This window comes from Xiphophorus couchianus, chromosome 11 (assembly GCF_001444195.1).
Source record: "Xiphophorus couchianus chromosome 11, X_couchianus-1.0, whole genome shotgun sequence".
Lineage (NCBI taxonomy): Eukaryota > Metazoa > Chordata > Actinopteri > Cyprinodontiformes > Poeciliidae > Xiphophorus > Xiphophorus couchianus.
The window spans coordinates 24,975,305-25,002,046 of record NC_040238.1 but is presented as its reverse complement, the minus strand read 5'-3'; the positions used below and the strand labels follow the sequence as shown (position 1 = coordinate 25,002,046).

Below are 26,742 nucleotides of genomic sequence, written 5' to 3'. Positions count from 1 at the left end.
TATCCTTTGTTTGAAATATAAGTTTATACTTACTTCCTAGAAGTTGTTATGCTAAAAGCAAATGGACAAGACTTTAAGAAACATATTCTACTTGCAGAAGAAAAACTTTTTTTTCTTTTTTTTTAAATTTGTAAATCTATCCAGATCTCACAAACTTGCAGTGGCTCTCACTTATGAAAATGTTTCCATTAAATGTTATTTCTATTAACATTTTTTTTATTGGACTAGAATCAAATAGCAACTTTATAAGGAAGGGTTAATAGACAGAAAGTCCAACTTTTCAGTTTGTGTCTGACATATGTATGTATGTACAGTATGAGGAAGTGTTGCATTGGAGGTGCAGGGAGTAAAGAGAGAACAAAAGGGAGGGGAAAACCATCGATTCTTGTGCAACAGCAACGTGACTCCATCAAGGTTGTATCGAGCTGTTGTTTACCTGAGGCTGATCCTGGTCTGAACCCATCTGTGTTTTTCACCCAACGATATATTTTCTGAACACGGACGTTTAATGCGGTTTGACCAGAAACGCTGCAATTCTCCTTTAGGGTTCAGCCCAGTGTTTACCTTATTAAAAGTGCATGTTCTCTTTACTGTGTTTACACAGGAACTCAGTGGTTTGTTTTTTAAAATCTAATGAACTGAATTCTGACAGTTTTGGGAGATCCTTGAAAGAACTTTTTGGCCTTCTGTGAAAAGACTGAATACATTTTTCTGCAATGACAAACCAAGGTTTTTATTTACAGGAAATGTTCCACCATCAGTTTGGAAATTGTTTTTTCCTGTTAAGTAGTTTTTTTGTGTGTGCACAGCAGTGACGTGCAGTCAGGGGAGGCAGGTGAGGCTCTGTTATCATGGAAAAATAATATATAATTATAATTTAAAATAATTTATATTGCTATTTTATATTGCTATTAACCTTGTGGTTTGTACTGTAAAGTACCTATTTTTCATGTAGCTTAACAAATTCTGATTATTTTTTCTTAAAAATTGTTGAATTTTTGCATTTTCCCATTTAAATGCTCGGAAGTGAAGCCGGTGAGGCAGTAGGAAGTTGAGCCTCACCTTCGATTGATAAACCTCTTGCTAACTGCGCTGGCTGCCATTCTATAGGGGCATGCTCCCCCTGTCTGTACGTTGCCAATAAAATGGCTAAAAAACATTTAATGTATGAATTGACTTTCCATAATTTAGCTTATTTATATAATGTACAGTGTTTTTTGTCACCAACTGTGTGTGCAACGTGTTTCGTGTGCTGAGGAGCGATCATAAACGGCAGAGAACAGATTCGAGGTGAGGCAGGCAGTTCTCTTGCCTCATGGCAGGGGGCGCTCATGATCCCTGACATTGTGACTCCACAACTGCAGAGTGAGAGACAGTAACAGCGAGCTAGAAATACAGTAAAGTCAAGTGCAGCGATATATTTATAGTTTTCTCCTCGTACCACAGCAATCACTTAATAATAATCGCAAAATAAACATTAATCCTAAAACCGTACTACTGCAACAGACTGAATGTTTTGTTCTTTGTGTGGGAAATAATTGTGTTTTTTTTGTGGCATTGTCAGTTGCTATGGGAACGAGTCTGCCTGTAGCTGCACTGATACAGAGAGCGTGAAAGACGTGGTTTTGAGTTGTACTTTAACGTTTTTTCCCTTTGCTGTGGAGCACAGCACAAAATTAATAATATCTACATGTCCAAGTTTGATTGAGTTAACAGAATTATTCTAAGGCGGAAGCGCGGCTATGGATGCATGTAAAAGAATAGTCTTTTTGCCCTCCAGCATTGTCCGGATGCGCGAAATTTCCTTATGTAAACAATAACATGCAAGAGGTCTATATTTGTAAATCTGATTATGATTAAGTTGGTGCCTCACCAGCTATAAACATCACCGCACGTCACTGGTGTACAGTAATGTTGTTTGTCACACCAGCTCTCATTTGTATGAAAATAAGTGAAACTAAAGGCACTTAACACTGAAATTTATTCAGATTGTAAAAAATTAGAAGTGAAATTCTATCAATCACTCCTGATTTTGAAAATAAATTGAAAGCCCTTTTTGGGATTGATTCTTAAGAAGTATTAATTATAGCTTATGATTGAGTATTTTAAACTTCAATCTGTTTTATTTATTTAGCTTTATTTATTTGTCATATAATAATTACAGTAGGGGCTTATGTTGTAGAGCAGATAGCCATGTATCCTGGTAATAATAAATTGTACTCTATTCACAAAATTTTCATTAAAAGTAAATAAAAGAAAACCTGAACATTCTCCTTTAGGGAGTTTTTGTAGGAAAGTGAGTTTAAAGAACCAACTATCATTAGAGCTTCATAGCAATACTTTACTATAAAAACACAAAAAGTGTTGAAACGTAACACAAGTTGGACTTTTTATAGTTTTTCAACAACTTTTTTTGGGGGTGTTTTTGTTTGTCTCTACATTATTGTAAATGTACTCAAAGTGGGCGCAGAGAACACACAACTACCGTATGGATTCATAGGTTAATTGTAATGAGAATTATTATTACCTAATTGAACAGTGTTGTAGGCTACAAATTGTTCATCTTAAGTCCAGACAATCAGAAACTAAAGGCTCTACAGTCAGGTTCTTTTTACACCAATCACCTGGAGATCACCTTCCCTCCATTTCTACGTTTTAAACCACACACACTTATTGCTTTAAATAAAACTTTTTAGATTTTCAACATTGTCAATTAGAGGTCAGCATTGTCACATAATTTATCATAAAAGTACATTTTCCTTCCCACTAAACACAAATTATAACTTTCCTCCATTTCACTAAACCAATTCTCCAAACTCTTTCCAGATGTGGTTCTGTAAACCGATTTTGAAAAGGAAAAGAAAAAGCAAACAGTGAGAGAAAATAAACATGCATGGTCAAGTACAGAAAAGACAACAGGACAAGAAAGCTACCCCCCCCCCCCATCCTTTTATTGATTTTCCTTTTTATTTCTCTAATATTTTAGTTGGGGACAAGGTGCCTGCTGACATCAGAGTGACCTCGATAAAGTCCACTACTCTACGAGTGGACCAGTCCATCCTTACAGGTACTAGTCTTCTCTGACCAAACACCAATCACTGCCATATGCAAATGTCCAGTTTAATATTGCGTGGTAATCTGTGTGAAGTGTTGTTTACCTAATGATATGGCACGGTAATGGTGCGTTCATGGGCTGCACAATATTAGGAAAACGTGCTTTAATACTGGTGAAGGTTGCTATAACGATGTGACTCGCAGTAGATAAACAATTAAGTAAATCGCCTGGAAGCATTGTACTGAAATTATTAGCATTATGCATACTGCGTGTGGTGATGATATATTGATAAATTGGCTATATATTGTGCATACCTAATAACATCTATGTGGAAATCCATTACAGGATAGTAATGTGTTGTTGTTTTAAGGGGAGTCTGTGTCCGTCATCAAACACTCTGACCCGGTTCCTGACCCCAGAGCTGTGAACCAGGACAAAAAGAACATGCTGTTTTCTGTGAGTAAACCCTTTGCAGTTCTTACTTTTTTATTTTTTTAACAAAGTTTCTGAAACACTTAGGGATATTATGCATTTGTAATCTGCTACCTGTAATAAAAGTAAATTACTATTTCTCTCCTGCTTGTTTCTCTGCTTTCCTCAGGGCACCAACATCGCCGCAGGCCGCGCCATCGGCGTCGTCGTCGCTACGGGCGTCAACACCGAGATCGGTAAAATCCGCAACCAGATGGCATCCACGGAGCAGGAGAAGACGCCGCTGCAGCAGAAGCTGGACGAGTTCGGCCAGCAGCTCTCGAAGGTCATCTCCCTGATCTGTGTGGCCGTGTGGGTCATCAACATCGGCCACTTCGGAGACCCCGTCCACGGCGGCTCCTGGGTCCGGGGGGCGATTTATTACTTCAAGATCGCCGTTGCTTTGGCTGTGGCTGCCATCCCCGAGGGCCTGCCCGCCGTCATCACCACTTGTCTGGCCCTGGGCACGCGTCGCATGGCCAAGAAGAACGCGATTGTCCGCAGCCTGCCGTCAGTGGAAACCCTGGGCTGCACGTCTGTCATCTGCTCTGACAAGACGGGGACCCTCACCACCAACCAGATGTCTGTCTGCAGAGTAAGTAGTCAGTGGAAAAGTTTACATAGATTCAACATTGGTGTCCAGCTCATGTTAAAATACATCATATGCTAAATCCAGCTGCTGTGACAGGGTGTCCGCACAACCTTTAAATGCCTTAAATTTACGTATCTAGAATTAAATTAAATTAATGAAAAACAAAATGTAAGTTGGACTTAAATGCGTTAATCGCAGGTCTTAAATGTTGTCCTTTCAGGAATATTTAACCTCGTACATGCTAGCTAGCAATTCTTGCTAGCTAGATATATAGCTAGCAGGATTTGCCAGCTACCTGTTTTAGCTAGCTAAAATGGCTAGCTAGCTAAAATATTCGTTCTAGAAATATAGCAATTCAGGCAATGCTTGATTATAAGACAGCAGAATCTCCCAACCTTTCCCCATATTTACAGTTTTTTCCTTTGTAAATTTAATTCAAGGTGGCATTAAAAATGTCTTTAAAAGTCTTAAGTTTGTCCAGCTTAAACATGCAAATACCTTGTATGAAAACAAGAATGTGGAGCACAAGTTTGATATTTATTGTTGATAATCTTCTAGCTAAAAAGGATAAAAATAATATATGTTTATCTAAGATGGTAGAGCTTGGCAAGACCTGGTCACGGTTCTGGTTCAGTCCGTTCTGAGCTTAGTGTTGACTTGCTTGTGTTTGGGTTTGTTTTCCAGTTTGTTCCAGGTGTTGATTTGAAGTGAAACATTTTGGAGGTAGACCTCCTTCCTTCCCTTTGTGTAAAACAGCTAGAGCTGACAGTGAAACAGACTCAAAGCATGATGGGTAAAAAGCCCTGCTTGGACTCCTCCAAACACCCTTCTCTTCACCTCCGTAAAATCTTGGAGGTATTTGGCCTGTCCATATGGAAAGCTACACATTTCAGTTTGACCTGAAGGTGTTGACCTTGGAGCAGGTACTTAGTTCTCGGTCAGCTCTCTCTCTTTCTCTCTCTTCCACTGAATGCTGGCACTTAAACCTGGTGGCTCCTGGGTTGTTCTTGAACATCCGAACCAAATTTTTGTCAGCAGTTTGGGTCCGACGAGGGAAACATTACTCTTGGGAAATGTGCATAAGGATGTTGGGAGCTGAACTTCTTTAGGGTTAGGTAGTCATTTTTAATCCTACTTTTTCCATTTCTTCTGTCGTTTAATTTTGTTTTTTTACCCTCCTCTTTCTTAACGTTTTCCATTAAAACTAGAAAATCCTTTTTTTTGTTGTTGTTCTAAGGTTTATCTCCACTTGCCAGGTTTCGCGATAGCTGCTGGTAGAGCTCAAGCAGTTACAGACAACGACAATGCCTTTGTATTGCCAAATCAGCTTCCACACAGGCCCGGTAAAAGTCTCTGAAATGTCACGTTGCCTGAACAAACAGCGCTCCATGGTTGAATAAACGGTGCATATATAACCACATTAGACTACAAACTCTGAAAGATCTTATCCACAAATATTCATAACTTGCACATAGCCTCACCCTTTCCCTTTGTCTGCCTGTGTGTGTGGTACTCGCAGAATGACTTTACTCTAAGCGCAGGGTAAATGTCAGCTCTGCTGTTTGCCTTGGCTCCTCTGCACATATCCCAGTCTCAGTTAACACCTTGTGCTTTCATCCCGTAGCTCATCCCTCACCTCAGTCGCATAAGAACCGGCGGCCAGTGTGAAGCACCAAAATTTAAGCACCATGATGTTTGGAGGAATACATAAATAAATGGAGGAATCATTTGTATTTATTCAGTCAATTGTATGATGTGGTTTTATCATTAATTGAACTTTGGCATAAGAAAACATTTAAGCTAGTAGTTAATCATAGCTTGTCTTGAGTCGAGTACTTGAATTGCCAGAGCTAACAAAATGTTCTCTGTGTAAAACAAAATCCTAGCATGTGTAATTGTTTTTAAACCTACTTTTTCATTTTCTTCTAACGTTTAATTTTTTTTACCCTCCTCTAACAACCAACTCTAACGTCCCGTTTTGCATTTAGATGTTAAGTTGGTGAATATCCAGTTAAAAAATATCAAAAAGCACGAGACTTTGACCAGACAGTGAAAATTTACATTTAGAATTTTTTTTTTTGTTATCACCTGAAAAGTTACATTTTTGGATATGAAATTTCTGTCTGACAGTATCAATATTTACTGGGTTTTTTTCTCAATAAAAGAATAAAAACACAGGTCTGTCATTTTAATTATAAATGCAGCTATAAAGTTTACAAATATTATGTGCGTTTCGACAGGTGAATTAATTCAACCTCGCTTCTAGGTCTGGTGCGATTAATTGGATTAATCACGATGAACTTATTATTGAAGTAATTATTGGCTAATTTAGTAACTGATTGTCAACTGGAGTATAAAAACAGAAAAAATTGGATTTGCTGAAAGAACAGCACACTGAGAGCAGCAATTAGCCATAAACTGTACCAAAAATACATACATTTTGCATTTAAATTAAAAAAAATAAAAAATAAAGCTTTGTCTGTAAATAGTTGCATAGTTATAGCTTCATCTGGTTCAAATTCTGTAAAATTATTAAAATGTCATCAGATCAGCATTAGACTGTATCGACCAGTCAAGCAGAAGGGGACAAATTTCCTGTTGGTGTTGGAAGTATTTTTTAGCTTCAGATGCAAGTTTGCCGTGATGAATCTTACACTAAATAATTTTTTTGCTATTGCAATGTTTATGTTCTTATTATAAAAAATTCTTCATTTGTATCGCTAAGGTACTTCAAATATTGTATAAACAAGGTTTAAGTGGTTAAATAAAAAACCTGTCCGATTAATCGTCATAATAATCGATGACTAATATAAGTTGCAGCGTTTTTAAGTGTAATCAGGGGGGTTTCTACAGAGCACGCCTGCAGTGGCTGGCAGTCTGTTTCTCCCCTGAGATGATGTGGAGCGTCTGTGGGATAAATGCGTAGCAGCAGGGAGTTCCCTGCAGCAGCAGCAGGAGCACGGGGGAGTGAACCTACCACAACCTTGAAAGCTTTCCAGTCCCAGAAAAAGACTGAAGACGGGCTGACACTAGTAAATATTGACTTTCTGCTTCTACCTCTACTCCCCCGGCTCGCTGCTCCCCGCCTGCAGAGAAGCGGGCACGCCTTTTCACAAAGTCAAATTAGGCTTCCTCTTTCTTGTTCTTTTTTTTTTTCTCTTCTCCGCATGCTGTTTCCTGATGATAGAGTTTTTTGTGGTAACTTAACTCCTCCCCAGCCATGTTTACTATGTACTTCCTCTGGTTTTATGCTTTTTTCACTGCAGTAGTTTATCCATCGTTCTTCCTCCAGTTCCCAGCAGGACCAGACATCCCTCTGTTTCCCCTGCTGGGGTCAGGGGGATTCCCTCATGTGCAGGGATTCCCCTCTGAATCCTGACACTGCATTTCCCATTTTCTTTCGACTTTTATACACATGAAGCGCACACACACACACACACACACACATTACTGTAAGCAGGGTTACTCACAGTGCATCCCTATGTAACGTCTGAGGAAGTGAGCAGGGTGGAAAAAAGAAACAAACTTCTGCCGCTACTACTGAGTCACATGGATCACACTGCGCCTCGTTTCCTTGGAGACGGTCTAGCGAGGAGAAAACAAAAAGAAAAAAGATCACTCCTGTTTGACTCTTTGTTTTTTCCCCAACAGTTTCATCTTTCAGATAACGGCGACCCATTTAAAGAATAACACATCACATCTTGCTAGAAAAGTTACTCCATTAGTTTTGTCTTATTTCAAGTGTATTAAGATATTTGCACTAACTAGACACCCCCCCCCCCCAAAAAAAAAGATCGGTAAGATTTTGTGTTTTTGCAGCAATCTGACATCAGTGTGCTTCATCTACTGTGGATATCTAGAGCAGTGAGGCTACATTCAGCTGATACAATCCATTATTGGCATGCAAAGCATTAATTCATCACAGCTGGAATTCAGTATTTAGCTGGTAATGCTTTCCAAACAGTGTTGTACTGTACAGCATTAGTGGTGATATATTTGCAGCACTGGTGGTTCTTAATGGTGAAATGTTGAGTTACGGCCATGTTGACTCAATCATTGAGAACCTCCATATTGAAGCTAAAAGTAGAAAAGGTGATTGCATTGAGGGAAAAGTTGAGTGGAAGGAAAAAGTGTGGATGGGAAAAAAAAGCATTATTTTTCTGCAAACAGAGGAATAATCAAGTATTGAGTCTATATTCTGTGTAGTACATTGAATGGTAGATGAATCAATAGAAATTTCTGTTTAAAAATGATTTCTTCTAGAAAACAGAGTCTTTGGTTTTCATCATCATCAGATGTTACGTTTGTACAACTGCAGATCTGACAAAACCACAACGTGTTAAAGAGTGCGATCCTAATTTAATGTGGTGACTATAGCTGTGTTTTATCTCGTCTACTCCAGCCCACTTGATGTGCTGACTGCTGCAGAGAGCCAGTTCAGATGATTTCCTCTTGTAAAGGCTCATCTGTAGCATTAAATTGTAGCTCTAGGGAGAAACCGCTGCCTTCCTGTCTGACAGCCTGTCATTACAGTTATTGTCCTTCTAAACAGCTAAATATCAGACACCCACAGGTGTTTCCAACAAAGCTACTAATTAATTATTATGACCAAATAACTAACTTAGTAACTTCCTGGCAGTTGATCAGAGAAGTCACAGACATGTTTTCAATTCATGTTTGCTGATTTTTCTCAATATTACTGATAATCGTTTTTTAAAATGCCTTTCTTTCTTGTTTCCTCAAAGGAACGTTTTCCTTTTTTTCTAATCTCACCAGTTCACTGGAGCAGGTTTCAAGTACGAGTGTCTCACAAATTACTTTGAGAACCGCAACTCCCATGATGCTTGTAGGCGTTTTTGACGTCCAAAAATAGTGAGGGGATAGTACAGTGCCTGCAAAAAAAGCCGCAACACAAGATGCAGTGACGGTATTGGTACAAACAAAGGAATTTGATCCTTGACATTTTTATTTATCGTGTGAAAACCTTTATGTCAAAATTTCACCCCCTTTGACGGTACTTTTTGATCATTTCCATTTTCTTTACTTTGCATCTTTTATCATACAAAATGTATTTTAAAGTTGGGTGTGTGGCAGACTGATTTCAGGAAGTAGGAAGTAAATTAAGAGGCTGGATATGCAGCCTGCAAAAAGCTAGCTGAATAATTTAGCAACACGTGACTGGATAGTTAAGACAACAGATAAAATCGAAATATGATTTTGCCGCACACCGGGAAAATTTTAATTTGATCAAAAATACAATCGGCAACAAGAATGTATGTGTACACTTAATGAATCAACAAATCACTTTGTGCTATAGAAAAACCTAAATCAGCTGCGTTTTGCAGGAAACTACAAAAAGGAAGTAGAGAATCAAATAATATCAAAATCCGTATAAGAACGAAGCAAATAGTCTTTTAAATTTGCTCACGTGTAACTCCACCGTAATATCATTCTATATATACACATTTATGTTAAATATTTGTTTAAACTCCAGTTCATTGCTGCTTCATTGTCAGTTTTCTGCCTGTAACAACAAACTAGAATGTCTCTGTTTTGTTTCCTTGAAAGATCAATTTCCCTTCAGTCGTTGTGGATTCTTAGAACAGATCATCTGGTCTGCTGGAAGTCTCGGAAGTGAATAAGGGGGAAATCTTTAAAAATAACCAAAGATGATAAGTGGCTGTGCTTGAATAACTACATACAGAAAACAAAACTAAATCTTTGTCACACACAGATTTGTACAGATTAACTCATCTGACTTTTTTAAAAACACCTTGCAGCCACATAACAAGGGCAAAACTCAGCTTTTCTCTGTCGACTCATCTTTTAACTGTTTCTCCTCTTACAGATGTTCGTTACAGACAAAGTGGAGGATTCAAGCTGCCCCTTGCACGAGTTCTCCATCACTGGGTCTACATATGCCCCCGAGGGACAAATGTGAGTTTTGCAGAATGCGATTGACCTGGGGGGAAAAAAACAAAACACCTCTTCTTTTTAGCTTAAAAAATATTCCTTTAAGGCTCAACTTTATTGTACTTATATCCATAAGCTACGAAATAAGACGCTTCTGCTTTGTTGGGCTGTTTTTGATGTCGGCGAACATGTTTTTGTGGAGGTGTGCAGGTAGGTGGCCGTCCATTAGACAGGAGAACGATGTCAGCAGCTCATGCTGTTTGCTCGACTGCTTAGCGAGCGCGCCGCTCCGTGTGAACCTGACGCTTTCATAACGCCTCAGTGTGGGTTTCTGTGTGGGAGCTCTGCTAGCAACGGCTGCAGCCTCCACAGGGAAGGGATCCACGGTCGCCATGCAGTCATCAGTGATGCGTGACAGAGGCACACAATGTATGCTTACCGCTGTACGGCCACCGTTTTCTCCTCTCGACACTGCAGTGCTGACCAGCTGCCGGCTAAACCTACTCTGACTTATGTGAAGTGTTTTTTCCCGCCATCTGACTGCTTCTTTTTCTCCCAGACTTAAAGGGAACAGACCCGTCCAGTGCGGGGACTATGACGGTCTGCTGGAGCTGGCCACCATCTGCTCCATGTGCAACGACTCCTCGCTGGACTACAACGAGGTCATTTGCATACAGTTTTTTTGAGTTGCAACGCAGAACTTTTAAATATTTTTTATGGTAAACCTTAATGGTATTTATTGGGATGTACGGGGAAGGCAACACAAAGTGGTGCAAAGTCTGAAGCTAAAGAAAAACTACATGGTTTTAATGAATGTTGTATCTACCCCGTTTATTCTGAGTAAATAAAGCTCAGGGTTCAGAAGTTACCTAATTTAGAAATACTTAGACTGTAATTTGATCTAATTTTAAATCCAGCTGTTCTGTTTCTGGTCTCAGAGGTTTTTAGAGAACATTAGAGAAAAGTCAGGATCAAAAAACCAAGGAAGTTGGCGGACAGGTCCGGCAGAAAGTTGTGGATAAGGGTTAGGTTATGAAACCATACACCAAGATATTACTTGGCACTGTCCATGGCTATGAAATAAAAACTTTAAAAGAACTGCAAACACATCAAGACAAAGCTGCCTCACTGAGCACCGATCAGAGAAGTGGAGTGATGAAGTTTAGGACAGGGAAAACCTGGGAGTGGCTTCGAAAGACGTGACATTTGGGGGTTAATTCACCTTCCAGTGACCATAAACATACAGCCAGAGCTACAATGTGTTAGTTGTCACAAATGTCACATGACCGACCTACTTCCTTGCTCCTCCAGTTGCAGTTTTTTTTGGGGGGGGGGGATTTGGCTGATCAGCCTGACCTGCCGATTTTGCTTACCAATTTATTTATTTATTTTATTTTTGCCTGAGAAATCACTAAATATAATGACAAAGTTGCTAATTTGGCAACGGTGTGCTGACTGTTGTTCACCACACCTGCTCTCACCACAGAGCAAAAGAGGGCAGTGGGTGACTTTCAGACCTTTTCAAAGGTAGATAAGATCTTTTTTTTTTTTTACATTCAATCATCACCCGATTGTTTTCCCAAACTAAAGGAAATCAGGTCCAATTTATTTGTCTGGGCAATTTATTGGTGCAGGAATATTTGTGTTACAATGGCTCAAAGTCCACACTAAATACACAGATGATCTCTGTGATTTCACGGTGAAATAGGAGCAAAAGTTTCAGCCTGGTAGAGACGTACCCCAAACTTGCTGTCCATCATTTTCCTTCCACTTCACAATGCTGAAACAGTCGTTGGTTGTTTTTGAAATAACAATGCAAATAAAAGTTTTAAGGGTTCTGAATTCTTCTCTAGGTTTCTCTCGTCCACATCCAGTGTTGCGAGAGGGTAATTTATTTGGAGAACACGGGCCACTTTCTTGTACAAGCATTCTGCTCCTCCGAGCTAATTTTACTCTCGCGTATCGTCTTCTCCCTGGTTCACATTGTTTTTCTCACCTCTTTGTCAACACCACGTTATCATGGTAACCACGCTGAGTGGGGAGGCCAGGGACAAAGCGGTTCTCATCTTGTTCCCATCCCCTCGAGATTTCAGTTTTCAGAAATAGCCTCTTTGCCACCAGTTTGGCTCATTTCTAAAAGAAATGCTAAGATGAGCGTGCTAGCCCATGTGAGAAGGACAGAGGAGCAAGACGAGGAGGAGGAAGATGGGAATACTAGAGAGAAACGAGGAGTTTCACTGCCATCTATGGCCTCTCACAGATAAATGATGTGTGCTGTTTACCATTAGTGCCTCGTCTCAGCCGGCAAAGCCAAAACATTTTTCATGCTGGGCTCAAACTTTGTCGGCCATATTTAAAAGATGCTCAAAGGGTATTTGCTTTAGGGTCATCGTTGACTAAACGTTCAGGCTGTTTGTTGACGTCTAGCACGGCATTTGACTGTTTTCTGTGACTGTTGAAATTTAACGCTAATCTGTCCTCTTGCAGAGTAAAGGGGTTTATGAGAAGGTGGGGGAGGCCACTGAGACGGCCCTCACCACTCTGGTGGAGAAGATGAACGTCTTTAAGACCGACCTGTCAGGACTCACCAAGGTGGAGCGCGCCGGTGCCTGCAACTCGGTAAGCCCGCTAAGATTTCCCTTTGTGGAGACTGCAGCATCTCCACTGAGCTGTGTGCGCTTTCAGTCGTGCATGTTTCAGCATCTCATTCGACACTGGTGACCTTGGATTTTTTTATTTTTGAGCATTGGGTTCAGGTTTAGAGGTCGGGGTATACAAAGTTTTTAAAATGTTACCATTTCTAAACTGCTAAAAGTTTATCTGACCTTTTCTACTTTTTAAAGTGGGGGCATCCCAATATAATTTCCTCACTTCTGATGTGATACCAGTACTGACCCAATACAATATCATCTCAAATCATATATACTTTTATTATTTATTTTGTTGTGTGGAATGTTAAAAAAGACTTGATCAAGTCATATTGCTCAAATAGAGAACAATAGTCAACAATAACTGGTATAAGTGCATTTATTATTAACCAGTGAGTTTGCATGTGGGATGCAAGTGATGTTTGATAGAAATGTGGGCCGGACTAAATGCTGGAGCGAAGTGCTTCAATTCACGTGCTTGTATTGAAGATTTTAGATGCGGGTCGATAGAATTCAGTACTTGTTTTTTGGCTGTTATCGGACCAATTTTTGATATCAATATCAGATGGGGGCAACCCTGGTTTAAAGACATTTTTAACTTGATTACGTCAGTCAGAGTTTTCTCTAGATGTGTTGAAGTTTTCCCTCATAATTGGGCCTGTCGCAATAAACAAGAAATTAAGTAATTGCATGATAAATTAAAGCAAACGCAATAATTTTTATTTGCATGGTTTATCGTTTTTGTTTTTTTTCTTTCTACCAAAAACTGGATGACAAAAGTCTTTAGTCTGGTGTTCTGGTCTCAACTTGCCCTTTCTTTGGAAGGACAATTTTGTTTACAGAGACTTCATAATTAATTTTATTTGTTGTTTCTGTTGTTTTGTTTATTTATTTCTGGATATTTCAAATGTCTTCCAGATTCAGTGTTAAATGTTTGTAGAGTTTAAAGTTTGACCTTTAACAGTGTGTTCATTTCCATTACTGGAAAATGGTCTCTAAACGACAATAACAATTTGTCGTCCAGTAAAATTTGTTACCCCGACAGGCCGACTCATGATGTCCTTCTACTGTAAAATGCACCAGTGCCCCAAAACCTAAGGCTGCCACTGCCATACTTCACAGTGTTATGGTCTCTTTTTTTCTCTCTTCAATCTGCAGGTAGAACATGCTAAAACTCCTGATATTCTAGTGAGGTTGTCATGTTTCACTGCAAACCTTCCACCGTTATTATGATAATAAACCAAGACTATCACATATCACTTCTGGTTTCTTTTCCTTTATCGCTTCAGGCTATTAGAGTGACAGTTATAAACAGGGTGTAGATCTTGCTAACTGTCCAATAACAGCTGCTGAAGCCTCTTCCCTGCGCACGTCTGGTTATTTCTCCTCAGTTTTCATTCTGACATCCACAGCAACACCAGTTTGTGAGGTTGTGATTAATCTGCTTGGCGTTCTAATGGCATCCATCCTTTCTAATTTGGCTCTCTTCCGCATATTTATTTCAGATCATGCTTCACATTTAAGTATTGTTTAACTCCGGGTGGATAATTAAAGACTAAAGTCAGCAGGTCGCTTTCTCCTCACACAAAGACTCGTTAATGAAGCACGTTGTTGTCATTTGACACATGTTTGACTTCAGGGTGTGTCGGTGATCGTTTGCTTATGTCTTAGGACAAATTGCCCGTGAGAACATCTCCCAGCTGCTTTCGTCCTGGAGTAGTTTAAGTTCATCATGTGGGAATGGTCAAAGGGTCCTGCTGTGTTAACGATTAACAGTTAACAGACCGATGAGCCGATGTTGGTGAGACGTCCCTCTACCCTTCCCCCCACCACTGTTTGGACCGCGGCGATCGGCGAACGCTCTAATGAGAAGAGTGAAGTTAGAACAAGTATTAGGGAGGCGTGTTTTTTATGTTTTATTTTGTAATCTCCAAATAAACTTTCTGCAATAAAGTGATGTCTTAATAAAATTGCCTAAAATGTTTTTTTAGGCTTCTGCTGGAAGGTGCAGAGCCAAGAAACAAAGAGGAGCTCAGATAAACATCCAGTTGTTGATGTGATGTAGCGGCAGGTTACAGGATCCAGTTCAAGTTCATCACCTGCAGTGATCTAGTTGGACATCTGTTATCCTATCCGGTCAGCCTTAGCAGGCTCATCGAAACAGGATCGTAACTAGAAGGACCCCTACTGGTAGGACAAGGCATCACAGTGCAGACTGAGGCATGTTCATGTTAGGGCTGAAACAATTGATTATTGAAATAATTGTCAACTAATTTAGTCATTGATTGTTAACTGGAATAAGCTCATAGAAAGGGCATTCGCTGAAAAGAAGAACATACTCTGAGCAGAATTTAAGCCAAAACTATATAAAAGAATATATATTTAGCATTTATAGAGAAATCCTTCTTTGTCTGTAGATAAGTTCCACCAAGAACTCCTCAAGTGGCATAGTTTTAGCTTGACCTGGTTAACATTCTGTTTAAAAAAAATTAAAAATCTCCTATTAAGCACCGCTTGCTTTTCAATTATTAATGGAAACCTCGTCAACAGATCAGCCCTACACTGTACGGACCTTCAGTCGAGCAGAAAACTTCTTAGCCTTTCACATATCGATGTTAGAAGTATTTTTCTATCAGCAGAACTCCCCACAGTCCTTTGCACTAAAGGACTGTATCGCATTTTAGTCAATAAAATGTTTATTTTCTTATTCAATAAAGGAATTATTTGTTTATTATTTGTTTATTTGCCTTTTCTTATATATAAATAATATTGTAAAACAAAAATTTGGTTAAAGAAAAATCTGCAGAATGTTCAAATTTTTTTTACTCTGATTAATCGTCAGAATACTCGATTACTAAAATAATCGTTAGTTGGAACCCTAGTTCATTTTGCTCACATAGATTTTGGTCAGTAAAATGATTGAATGACAGTTTTAGTTGGCCAATCGCATAAAAACCCAATAAAATACAGAACATAGTAGTCTGCAGAGTAATTAACATTTGACTGCAGTGTTTCCACGTTTCCATCTGTCCTTTCTGATGATCCTGAGTCAGATTTGAGGACGAGCCGGTCGACTCTCACCTGTGAATTCCCGTCGTTAAGCTGCCAGGAGCTCAGCCTCGACTCTCGAGCTACTAACCTGACTGATCCTTATGCTTACTCAGTTCAGCCTCTGCCTCTTTATTCTTCTTCTTCTCCTGTTTTGTTTCACTTTCCTCCATCCTCTGCTGTCGCCGTCAGGTAATCAGGCAGCTGATGAAGAAGGAATTCACTCTGGAGTTCTCCCGTGACCGCAAGTCCATGTCCGTCTACTGCACTCCTGTCAAAGCAGGCGCCCAGAGCAAGATGTTTATTAAGGTATGGGGACATAAGCATAGTGTGTGTATATGTTCTTGGATATAATTTAGACTCTATAAAAGTTTCCTTCTGAGTGTCGCAACAATTCTCCATACTGAGAACAAAGAATATTCTCAATTGGATAAAATCTCTAATTCTGTTAGTGCTTAAAAATGTGTTTTCATACTGAGTATAAAAATTTTTTTTTCTAACTTCCATGTTTTGTTTGTTTAAATTGTTGTTGACTTAATTTTTTTCCCCATCACAGGGTGCTCCTGAAAGCGTGATGGAGAGGTGTGACTACCTGCGTGTGGGAACGACAAAGGTTGCCATGACGCCAGCCCTGCGCGAGCAGCTGATGTGTAAGATCAGGGAGTGGGGGACGGGTAAGGACACCCTGCGCTGCCTCGCTCTGGCCACCCACGACACGCCGCCGCGCAAAGAGGACATGGACTTGGAGAACGCCAGCAAGTTCGCAGAATACGAGGTACATGGAGGGGCTGAGTTAGCGGTCACATGTTGGTCAAACAGTCACATAATTTATTCTTCTAGAAATATTTTAAATCCTTTTAGTCCTATTAAAAATGCCTGCTTTTAAAAGTTGGAGATGACTTTGAATATATGACACAGGCTAATGGCTACCTTGTTAGCAAGCTGTTGCTAGTCAGCTGATTTCATGCTAGCTGTTCCTGCTGCTAGCAGTTCCTCAGGATCAGCCAGCTGTGTGGTTCTGTAGAACTTGGTCGTCTCACTTGATTCCAGGTTTGGTTTAAGGACCGTAAAAATTGGGCACAAAACTCCCAAGTTTCCTGAAAACTCTGGAATTGTCTGGAATGTAAGAACTGAAGTATTTTTCATGCCCAGATAAGTATAAAAATGCTCAGTTTAATTAACATTTGACTGCAATATAGAAGATTCTTTATTGGTTTCCTTCTTTTCCATCCATTCATTTATGCTTTAATCATTCATCCATCTGGTTTTCCGTCTGTCCATACAGTGAAAGCCCCTTCAGCCTCTCCCATCTCTCCTCTCCCTTCTTTCAGATGGGCCTGACGTTCGTCGGCTGCGTTGGCATGCTGGACCCGCCCAGGAAGGAGGTGATCGGCTCGGTGAAGCTGTGCAACGAGGCCGGCATCCGCGTCATCATGATCACGGGAGACAACAAAGGCACGGCCGTGGCCATCTGCAGACGCATCGGCATCTTCGGCGAGGAGGAGGACGTAAAGGGGAAGGCGTACACGGGCCGCGAGTTCGACGACTTGACGACCGAAGAGCAGAGAGAGGCGGTGAAACGCGCCCGGTGCTTTGCCCGCGTCGAGCCAGCGCACAAGTCCAAAATAGTCGGATACCTGCAGTCGTTCGACGAGATCACAGCCATGGTGAGAAGTTAACGAGCGATGAGGCTTACAAATGAAATCGATGATTTTTTCACGCAATCTAATTTCCGCAAATTTTTTGGTTTCTTTTCTTAAAATGAAATTACAAATGACAGAAAATATTTCCCAATAGTGGCTTTTATTTCAGTCATTCCTTCTGTGAGTTGGACGACGGAGTATCTTGGACTTTTTTAATTATGAGCATATAGTCATAATGATAGCTGAATAAAGATGCAACTTTAACAGAAAGAAGTCATAAAAGAAAAAAAATTGTTTTAATGAGGAAAAAAGTTTAGTTATTACAAATTTTCAACAATAAATTATCACTGAATTATTAACAGTTATTGCGACAAAGAGTAATATATTTTTTTTCCGACCATTTTCAAGCAATATTTTTATTAATGGTATAATAACGCAAGTTCGTCCTCTCAAAGACCAATAAACTTACATTTTCTAAAGAATACCCCACATTGGAACGTAAATAAAACACAACTAAAAAGAACAAACAAAACAGAAAAACCACATGGAGCAAAAAACAATAAAAAAGATGGATTATGATGTTTCTGTAAACAAAATTGTTCATCAAAAAATGTTAATTATCACAACAGAAATTAATTTATCATACCACTAATTCCTTAATTGTGACAGGCTTGACAAAACACATAACTTCCTCATTTAAATCTTTTGTTATTTCTCATGATGTTCACATAAAGCACCACTTTATTCTGGTAGTATTACGATTTTGTTCTCATAATTAAAAGAAATAAAGATAAAATTGCAGCCTGGCACAAAAGTGTGTGCCGGCTGTGTAACAAACATCTAAACAGCGGAGGAGAAACGGCGGTCTCACTGAGGCTGCGCCTTCAGACTGAGCCATCAATATCTGTCACTCGCTTCGCCGCTCCCTATCTGACACGCGCCTCAGAAGAGAAGCCGATCACCAGGGAAGGCGACGAGGCAACAATATCACCACTTGGCTGTCAGATGTTGTCCAGTTCTCCCATAAATCCAGAACTGCTCTCAAGGCCCTGCCACCACTGACGGATCCGTCTCGTGTCCAGATCTGAATAAACCCCGACGGAGTTTAATCGAGCCGACGTTGTTAGCTTCTTCTGTTTGAAAGCGAGATGTCTCCCCCGGCTCAGCTTTAGGAGCTTTAAAATATCTTGTTTGCAGTTCATCTTTAGATTATTTTTGTTTAGTTTCTACTGCAAATATTTTAATATACTTGAGATAAGACAAAAGTAACCTTTCAGCCAGATAAATACTCTTGTCAGTAATTTTTGAATATAAATTTCCAAAAAGGTACAATTTTCACTGGCAGATATTTTTTGTGTTTTAAGTGGGAAAAAAATCTCAGTAATATCAATTTTTTAAAGAAAATCTGTATTCAAGAATTATTGACTTAAACAATTGTATATATCTTGCTGATAAGTTACTTTTAACTTGTCTTATATCAAGAAGGGATGCATCGATTGGGACCCGTATTGATATACAATATAAATATTGCAGTTATGTACGTTAACTGATATTTACAGATATTGTAGATATTATATATACTATATATATATATTTATCATTTAACTGTTTATTAGTATTTTTCACATTTGTTTACATACACAATGTACATGAACACTTCACATTCTACGTGACATAAAACTTTTTCTTGGGAACTCCATCCATCCATCCATCCATTTTCTGTTCACCCTTGTCCCTAATGGGGTCGGGAGGGTTGCTGGTGCCCATCTCCAGCTACGTTCCAGGCGGGAGGCGGGGTACACCCTGGACAGGTCGCCAGTCTGTCGCAGGGCAACACAGAGACATACAGGACAAACAACCATTCACACACAACACACACCCCTAGGGAGAATTTAGATAGACCAATTAACCTAACAGTCATGTTTTTGGACTGTGGGAGGAAGCCGGAGTACCCGGAGAGAACCCACGCATGCACAGGGAGAACATGCAAACTCCATGCAGAAAGACCCCGGCCGGGAATCGAACCCAGGACCTTCTTGCTGCAAGGCAACAGTGCTACCAACTGCGCCACTGTGCAGCCTTTCTTGGGAACTATTCCTCTATTTCACCTTTGTCCCATCTAGTTTGTCTAGTTCTTTATTTTTTGTTGCTGTCTTTTGTCTTGAATGTTGTCCATTTCATCCACTTTTCTTCCATTTGTGTTTGCTGAAGTCTTATATATTATATATACTTTACCACCCTTTCAACACCTTGAAAAAAATGACACAACTGCTTTTCTGCTCCAGTTAAACTCCCCACAATCCTTTGCTGCGACACTGTCACCGTCACATGACTAAACAAATGTCACCTGACCGACCTACTTCCCTGCTCCTCCAGAAACAAATGGCAACAAAGTGGAACTAAATATCGGTTATCAACCCAATTTTATTTATTGGACCAACACATTAAAAAAATTACTAATATTGGCCGATACCAACGTTAGTGTCAATATATTATGCATCTCTACTTTCTAATTCAAATATTTTAATACACTTGACATTAGGTGAAAAATACTTAAAGAGTTTGTGTTTTGCAGCAAAAAAATAATAATTTTCCCTTAATTTGGAGCTGTTATTAAATTAGTGTCTCGTGTTATGTAACGAATTGTGTTTCTCTCAGACGGGAGACGGCGTGAATGATGCCCCGGCCTTGAAGAAGGCAGAAATCGGCATCGCCATGGGCTCCGGCACGGCAGTGGCTAAGTCTGCGTCTGAGATGGTGCTGTCCGACGATAACTTCTCCACCATCGTGGCTGCAGTGGAGGAAGGCCGGGCCATCTACAACAACATGAAGCAGTTCATCAGATACCTCATCTCCTCCAACGTGGGAGAAGTCGTGTGGTGAGGCTGAAACCTGAAAAACTCCACTTAGGGCTCGACGCCGCATCCATTGCACTCAATTTTTGGTGGTTGAAGATTGAATTTTCGGAAAATCTAGATTTGTTCTTCCAGCAATAGTGTCCAGAGAGGGACGCCATTTGTTTTTAAGCCGCACCGCCCGGCCCTCCCGGTCCTCACCTGACCTGCTTTGTCTCCTCAGCATCTTCCTGACAGCCATCCTGGGTCTCCCCGAAGCGCTGATCCCCGTCCAGCTGCTGTGGGTGAATCTGGTGACCGACGGGCTTCCTGCCACCGCCCTGGGCTTCAACCCCCCAGACCTGGACATCATGGACAAACCGCCCCGTAACCCAAAGGAGCCGCTCATCTCTGGCTGGCTCTTCTTCAGATACCTCGCCATTGGAGGTAACGTTACGTCTGAGACGATGAGAAATGGATTCCTATGGCTCATTTTGTTGTACTTGTTTTATTTTTTACCTTGATTTATAATTTTCCTTTAGGATATGTGGGCCTTGGAACAGTGAGTGCAGCCACATGGTGGTACCTGTTTGATGAAGAGGGCCCTCAGGTGTCTTTCTACCAGCTGGTGAGCTCAGCCTGTTTTTACAGGTTTTTGCCCATTGCAGCAAACCTCTGATCTCTGAATCTCCAGCCATGTTTTCGCATTGAACCTCTCTTTTCTTCTCCCTTTGCACACAGCGACACTTCATGCAGTGCACAGAGGACAACCCGATGTTCAAGGACATCGACTGCGAGGTGTTTGAGTCCCGCTACCCCACCACCATGGCGCTGTCGGTGCTGGTCACTATCGAAATGTTCAACGCCCTCAACAGGTCAGTGGCTGTCTGACGTAGAGGCCGAGCAGACGGGCGCTGAATGTCAGGGCTGTCAGATTGTTATTAAAGGGATCAGACACTGTTATCCAGCGACACAACAAGCCCTTTGAAGGAGGGATTCAGCTACAGTGTGGATAACAACAGCACTGACAGCTCTTTACTGTTTCTCCTTATAAAAACTGGTGTTACTTAACTTAAGGAAGCAGGATAGATGGATTTTTGGAGGTAGAATTTGTGCATTTGATCAGATTTGTGTTACAATTTTGATATGCTCCAACACACCATCTTACTACTAGATGTTATGACAATTGTTATTTTTACACCTTAAGTGTAGGGGGGGAATGAAAATAAAATACAAAGTGAAACAGATGTAGTCTAATTTCAAACTCAACAATGCCTAATAATCAAGTTAGCATGAACTTAAATAATTGGGGATGCAGCGATTTGAACATTTGGGCCAACATCTATAACCGTGAAATCTTAAAAAGTCTTAAAAATCCATAAATTTATGTATCTATCATTGCAGCCTTAAAATGTCTTAAATTTGTTTAAGAAAGTTAATTTGGCTATAAATATTTCAGTCACAAGTCTTACATTTTATAATGAAGATATACATCTTTAAAATAAATAAAGCATTTGATTTTCTTTTGAACATTTTTAGATGCGCATAGATACATTTAAGATACCAGGTCTTAAATTTAGTTCATAATAGTCTTAAGTAGTAAATTTGAGTCGGTGAAACCTGCAGAAACCCTGATTAATATTGCTATTACAGCCAATAAATTATATTTACCCATTCAACACAGTGAACCAAACAAATACCACCTGGCTGGCCCTAGCTAACGGTTAGCTTCAAGTTAGCTGTTTTGTGGTAGACAAAGAAATAACTGTAGAACCGCGCCTCATAGTTGTGCGTGTTACTTCTTAGAACGATGTTAGCTTTTTTTCTTTTCTGTCTTGGCAGTTTGTCTGAGAACCAGTCCCTGCTCAGGATGCCTCCCTGGGTCAATATTTGGCTGCTGGGAGCCATCATCCTGTCTCTGTCCCTCCACTTCCTGATCCTGTACGTCGAGCCTCTGCCGGTGAGTACTCAGGACGCCCGCTCAGTATGTGGGTTGTGCTTAACCCCTGCACCACCACAGCACCCCTGTATTATTAAATGTTAAAAACTGACCAACAAAACTATTCAATATTTTGAGGTCTACTAGGGGTGGCCATTTATCATATTGTTTATCATTTTTTGGGATAAATTTAATACTATGACAAGAATCTGAATTTGTCACTGTCATAACATAGTCCAGTTAATGATGTTTAAAACCCCAAAAAACTGTCTGAATTGGTGTTATGCAGTTACCTTAAAAAAAAAAGGTTTAAATAGTTCTTATCGTCACCTTTATCGTTATCACAACAATTCCAAAAAGAATTGTGATAAAACTTTTAAGTCCCCATTGTTCGGCCGCAGGTCGTACAGTTTCATTTTAAATATTTCTGAATGGGTTTTCTTTGCCCCTCAGCTGATCTTCCAGGTGACCCCTTTGCGCTGGTCCCAGTGGATCATGGTCCTAAAGATTTCCATTCCTGTCATCCTTCTGGACGAAGCACTGAAATATATGTCCAGGAACCATTTAGAAGGTAAGTTGGGGTCCAAGTGTAGGAAAACCCACTTCATGAATTTCAGTTTTTATTAAACTGGTTCTGTTTTGTTTCTTTTTTCTCTAATGTTCAGCAGCTTTTTCCACATTTCTGATCCTTTTGTCCTGCTTCTTTCTTCCCCTGCTTTCCATATCAGCATAAATGTTTATCTCACCTTCTGTGAAAAGGTACCGCAGCTTTATTTCCTCCTTTCTCTCTTTCTTCTCTGCTTTAGAATCGGACTAACATAAACAGCCTATTTCATTCTCTAAACCATGTTTTCTTTCTTTTTTGTGTTTCCCCGGCAGATGACGAGGAGAAGAAATATCGGCGGAGATGGCAGCAGAACTAAGACCTCTCCCTTGTCGCATTCGCATAGTTAGACACACACACACAGCTACACTCTCCCTTTTTATGAGCTAGGAACCTTTTCTCTCCCCGGCCCTCGTTCCCCCCCACCCCCGCATGTCCAAACACGGCGCCGCTGAAAAAAACGACCTGAGAGAAACAGAGAGAGGGTTTATGTTCCGGCTCGGTACGAGTGTTTAGGGGGTTGCGTGTGTCCGAGTGTGTGCTTGCAAATGCACGACTTTTCTTTTTTAGCTACGACGATGAGAAATGACTGCAGAAAAAAAACAAGAAAGGAAAGAGGATAAAACGGCCTTGGGCTTCTTAACACCATTTCTGCTCATTTGCTCTTTTTCACTGTACAGTACAAACAGAGAGGTGCAGAAATGATCTTGAGGGAGGGAAGGGGGTTTGTGTGGAGGGGGGAGGAGGGGAACTTCATACTAATTCAACACAGAGTCTGAAAGAGAGGTGGAGGAGAGACTATACACATAGAGAGAAAAGACGAGGAGAGGCAGGACCTGGAGGCTGAGTGTGCGTGGGAGAGCCACCGTGTTCATGTCCCGCAGCCCGCCGCTGCCACCACCCACACAGCTGCAGGAGCACGGTCTCATCAGAACAACTCCCAGTTCGTCTTCGCCGTTTGTGTGTACGCTTCAAGCAAACTCTTCCTAGGCTTCCCCTCGTCTACAACCTCTCTCTCTCTCTCTTTTTCTCTTTCTTATGCTCTGTTTGATGAGGCAGCTTTGAGCCTCAGGTTGGGGTCCATTTTTGGGTGGTTGGGGTCAAAGGTGTGAATAGCTTTATGCCGCTTTAGCTGCTTCTATCAGCTCTTGACTCGAGGAGCTGAGGTCAGCCGACGCGACGGGCAAAACGGAACGATCCCCAGCAAAGCTAAATTTAAAAAATACAAGTCCTAGCCTTAAATCTGCCTCATTAAAATCATCCACACACCGTCCGTCCGTCTGTCCGTAAACATTTTCACAGCTGCCAAACTGACTCTTCTACATTAAAAACAGGAAGAAATAGAGCATCAGCAGAGGAGCTAAGTGTGTTAGCCTTTGATATCGATTAGCTTAGCTTAAGATGCACTAATCAGACTTTTGTGCCAGATGTTTGATGTCTGGGTTTGTTTGTAAAGCTTTACCTACCAAAACCAAAATTTCCCAGTTCAAATTTCTGTTCAACAAAAAGATATAGGGTGATCAGTTCTAGCTAGCTTTATTCTAGTTTATATTAGAAATGGAGGTGACATCGCTGACTACAGATGTTTTAAAACAAAGACAAACTCATTAAATAGCTAACATTGACAAACTCATTACAAAGCTAGCATTTTCCATAGTTTGTTAGCGGCTATCATAGCTAGCTTTAGTGTGTTATAGAGGAGCTGAACCCTGACGTCCAAAATTTTGTATCTTCCATGACAGCTACAAGTGGAAAGCAAAGCAAATATAAAAACGGAAAAACTTCAACATATTCTGCTCAGGATTCTTGTTTTCTGCTGAAAGTCTTGCTCTCGAGTCGACATTTTTGAATTTCCAACAAGACTGGTAATTCAAGTCTTGTTGGCTTGAATTAACAGTTCAACAAGAACTGGTACCAGTGGGATGGGAATTGGGCAATTTTAGTCAATTTTCTCCTCAGTTCATCTGTAGTTTAAGTGAAAAAATAACTCTGCAGGCGATCATAAGTTGTAAGAATAAGATCTCACCAAAGAGATAAAACATTAACGTTTTTCTGCAAGCTTTCTCCTTTGCAGCTTTATTGAGATAAATTAGTCTTATGTGAAAAAAATCTAAATATACCCCATTTTTTATGAGTTAAACTGATTGAATGTCTCCACTGTGCACTATGTGAAGCGTCCGTGTCTTATAAAGCCCACTGCACATCCAAAATAATGATGTGGCCCTAATGAATGTGTCGCCATGGAGCTTTTCCCCCTTCCTCGCTGTGAGCGAATGAACGTCCGCTCGCCCCGTGTCCTGCTTCCTCAGCTCCGCTCGCTCTCTCAGCGCTTTTGCGGTTTACTCACAGATTTTTTTTTTTTTTTTTTTTTTTTTAAAAGACTAGACAATGTATTTGACTGAATGAACCGACGTGGAATGGTGGGTGGGAGTGGGGTTGATGTGTGTTTTTAAGTCTTGCTTTTGCAGGAGTTTGTTTTGGGGTGGGGGCAGAGGGTCTCGGTGCTCTGTGGGTGGGGCTGTTTCTCAGGGGAGGGTCTTGTTTCTTTGTTAAGGTAGAGAACGCACATTTAAGAACTAGAACGTCAGTGGGGTGCTGATTGAATACCCATCCACACGGCGTCGGGTCCCCAGTTTTGATCACACTGCAACGTTACTGAACCTGACCCAAGCATTTTTGGTCGAGTTTCTCCTGTAAATATCTCAGTGTACTTTTAAATGAGACAAAACTAACTTACAAGTAAATTTTCAACATGATATAGAAATTTGTCTTAAGTCATTAATTAATATTGATGAAAAAGTGTCAGATGTTAAGTGAAATAATCTGCCACTGGCAGGTTAATTCACTTATAAGTAGTACTTTTTCAACAATATCAAGGTAATATTGACTTGTAGTGAGTTCTTATGTCTTGCTGAAAATTTACTTGTAAGTTTGTTTTGTCTTATTTCAAGTGTACTAAGATATTTGTACTACAAACTAGATCAGAAATACTTCGGTTTCTGTAACAAATTAACAAGATGCTCTTTTCTTGGTCACGAATTGAAGATTTTTGGTAAATTCGACATTGCAAAGCTCTCTAATGGGATCAACAGCCTGATGAAAATCTTTCTTGTGTAACTAAACTGACCCGGTTGGACTCGGCGGAGTGTGTGGATCCTTTTCTCTTTCTTTTTGTTGTTGCTTCCGGTCCTGAATGCCTCTTATCAGTGGGACGTTTCGAACTGGAGGGAATCCCCATCCTGAGACACCAGTCTGCTGTTCCTCACTGTTTTGTCACTTGAGAATGTTCTTTAGTTTTTGTTGTTTTTTATCAACTCCAGGATGTTCCCTGCTTGTCGTGTTCGCCTGGGATCACTCTTAAAAACCTAAGGGGATCGGTTTAATGCAGAAGACGGCCAGGCGAACTGAGTTAATAATGACGCAGCATTAAAAGGGTAAACCTATTCTTTAATTTCTTAGTAAAAGCCACCTTGGTTTACCCCTAGAATGATGCGCCCTCTGTCCTTACCAGCGGACCAACCCACACCCACCCAGGTCCCCAGGTCTCCACACTGCAAAAACTCAAAATCTTACAATCTTTTTTTTGTTTCTAGTGCAAATATAGTACACTTGAAATAAGACAAAACTAACTCACAAATAACTTTTCAGCCAAACATAGGAGGTTCTTTTATGTCAATAAATCCTTAAAATTGTTGAAAATACTAGTTCCACTGGCAGATTATTTCACATGTAACTTGGGGGGAAAAAACCTCTTTTTATAAGTGAAATAATCTGCCACTAAAACTAATACTTTTTAAAATTTATGTTCAAGAGTTATTGACTTAAACGAGCTACTATGTTTTGCTGAAAAGTTACTTTTAATTTGTTATTTCAAATGCACTTTCTGACGCTCTAGAAACCAAACTAAAAGTTCCTAGTAAGATTTTGAGTTTTTGCAGTGCAGGTCTCTGACATGCTGGCACTATGGGTCTGTATAGCATTGTTATTTACTACTG

At 40.3% G+C, this 26,742-nt stretch overlaps 1 protein-coding gene across 2 annotated transcripts in view; it reads left to right on the top strand.

Annotated features, from left to right (window-relative positions):
- atp2a3 (ATPase sarcoplasmic/endoplasmic reticulum Ca2+ transporting 3) overlaps nt 1-25,109 on the top strand; it is a 54,385-nt gene extending 29,276 nt beyond the window's left edge. Inside the window, exons 6-22 of one of the 2 annotated variants that reach the window (XM_028030786.1) lie at nt 2,987-3,067; nt 3,426-3,511; nt 3,657-4,121; nt 9,967-10,055; nt 10,591-10,693; nt 12,519-12,650; nt 15,920-16,036; nt 16,284-16,502; nt 17,059-17,394; nt 20,029-20,249; nt 20,449-20,651; nt 20,747-20,832; nt 20,946-21,079; nt 22,047-22,164; nt 22,597-22,714; nt 22,872-22,902; nt 23,023-25,109. In XM_028030786.1, coding sequence (XP_027886587.1) covers nt 2,987-3,067; nt 3,426-3,511; nt 3,657-4,121; nt 9,967-10,055; nt 10,591-10,693; nt 12,519-12,650; nt 15,920-16,036; nt 16,284-16,502; nt 17,059-17,394; nt 20,029-20,249; nt 20,449-20,651; nt 20,747-20,832; nt 20,946-21,079; nt 22,047-22,164; nt 22,597-22,714; nt 22,872-22,876 — 2,513 coding nt within the window. In that variant the 3' untranslated portion in view covers nt 22,877-22,902; nt 23,023-25,109. The remainder of the gene's footprint in view (nt 1-2,986; nt 3,068-3,425; nt 3,512-3,656; nt 4,122-9,966; nt 10,056-10,590; nt 10,694-12,518; nt 12,651-15,919; nt 16,037-16,283; nt 16,503-17,058; nt 17,395-20,028; nt 20,250-20,448; nt 20,652-20,746; nt 20,833-20,945; nt 21,080-22,046; nt 22,165-22,596; nt 22,715-22,871; nt 22,903-23,022) is intronic. The other variant, XM_028030785.1, reaches the window with a different exon arrangement.
- Nucleotides 25,110-26,742: the final 1,633 nt, after the last annotated feature.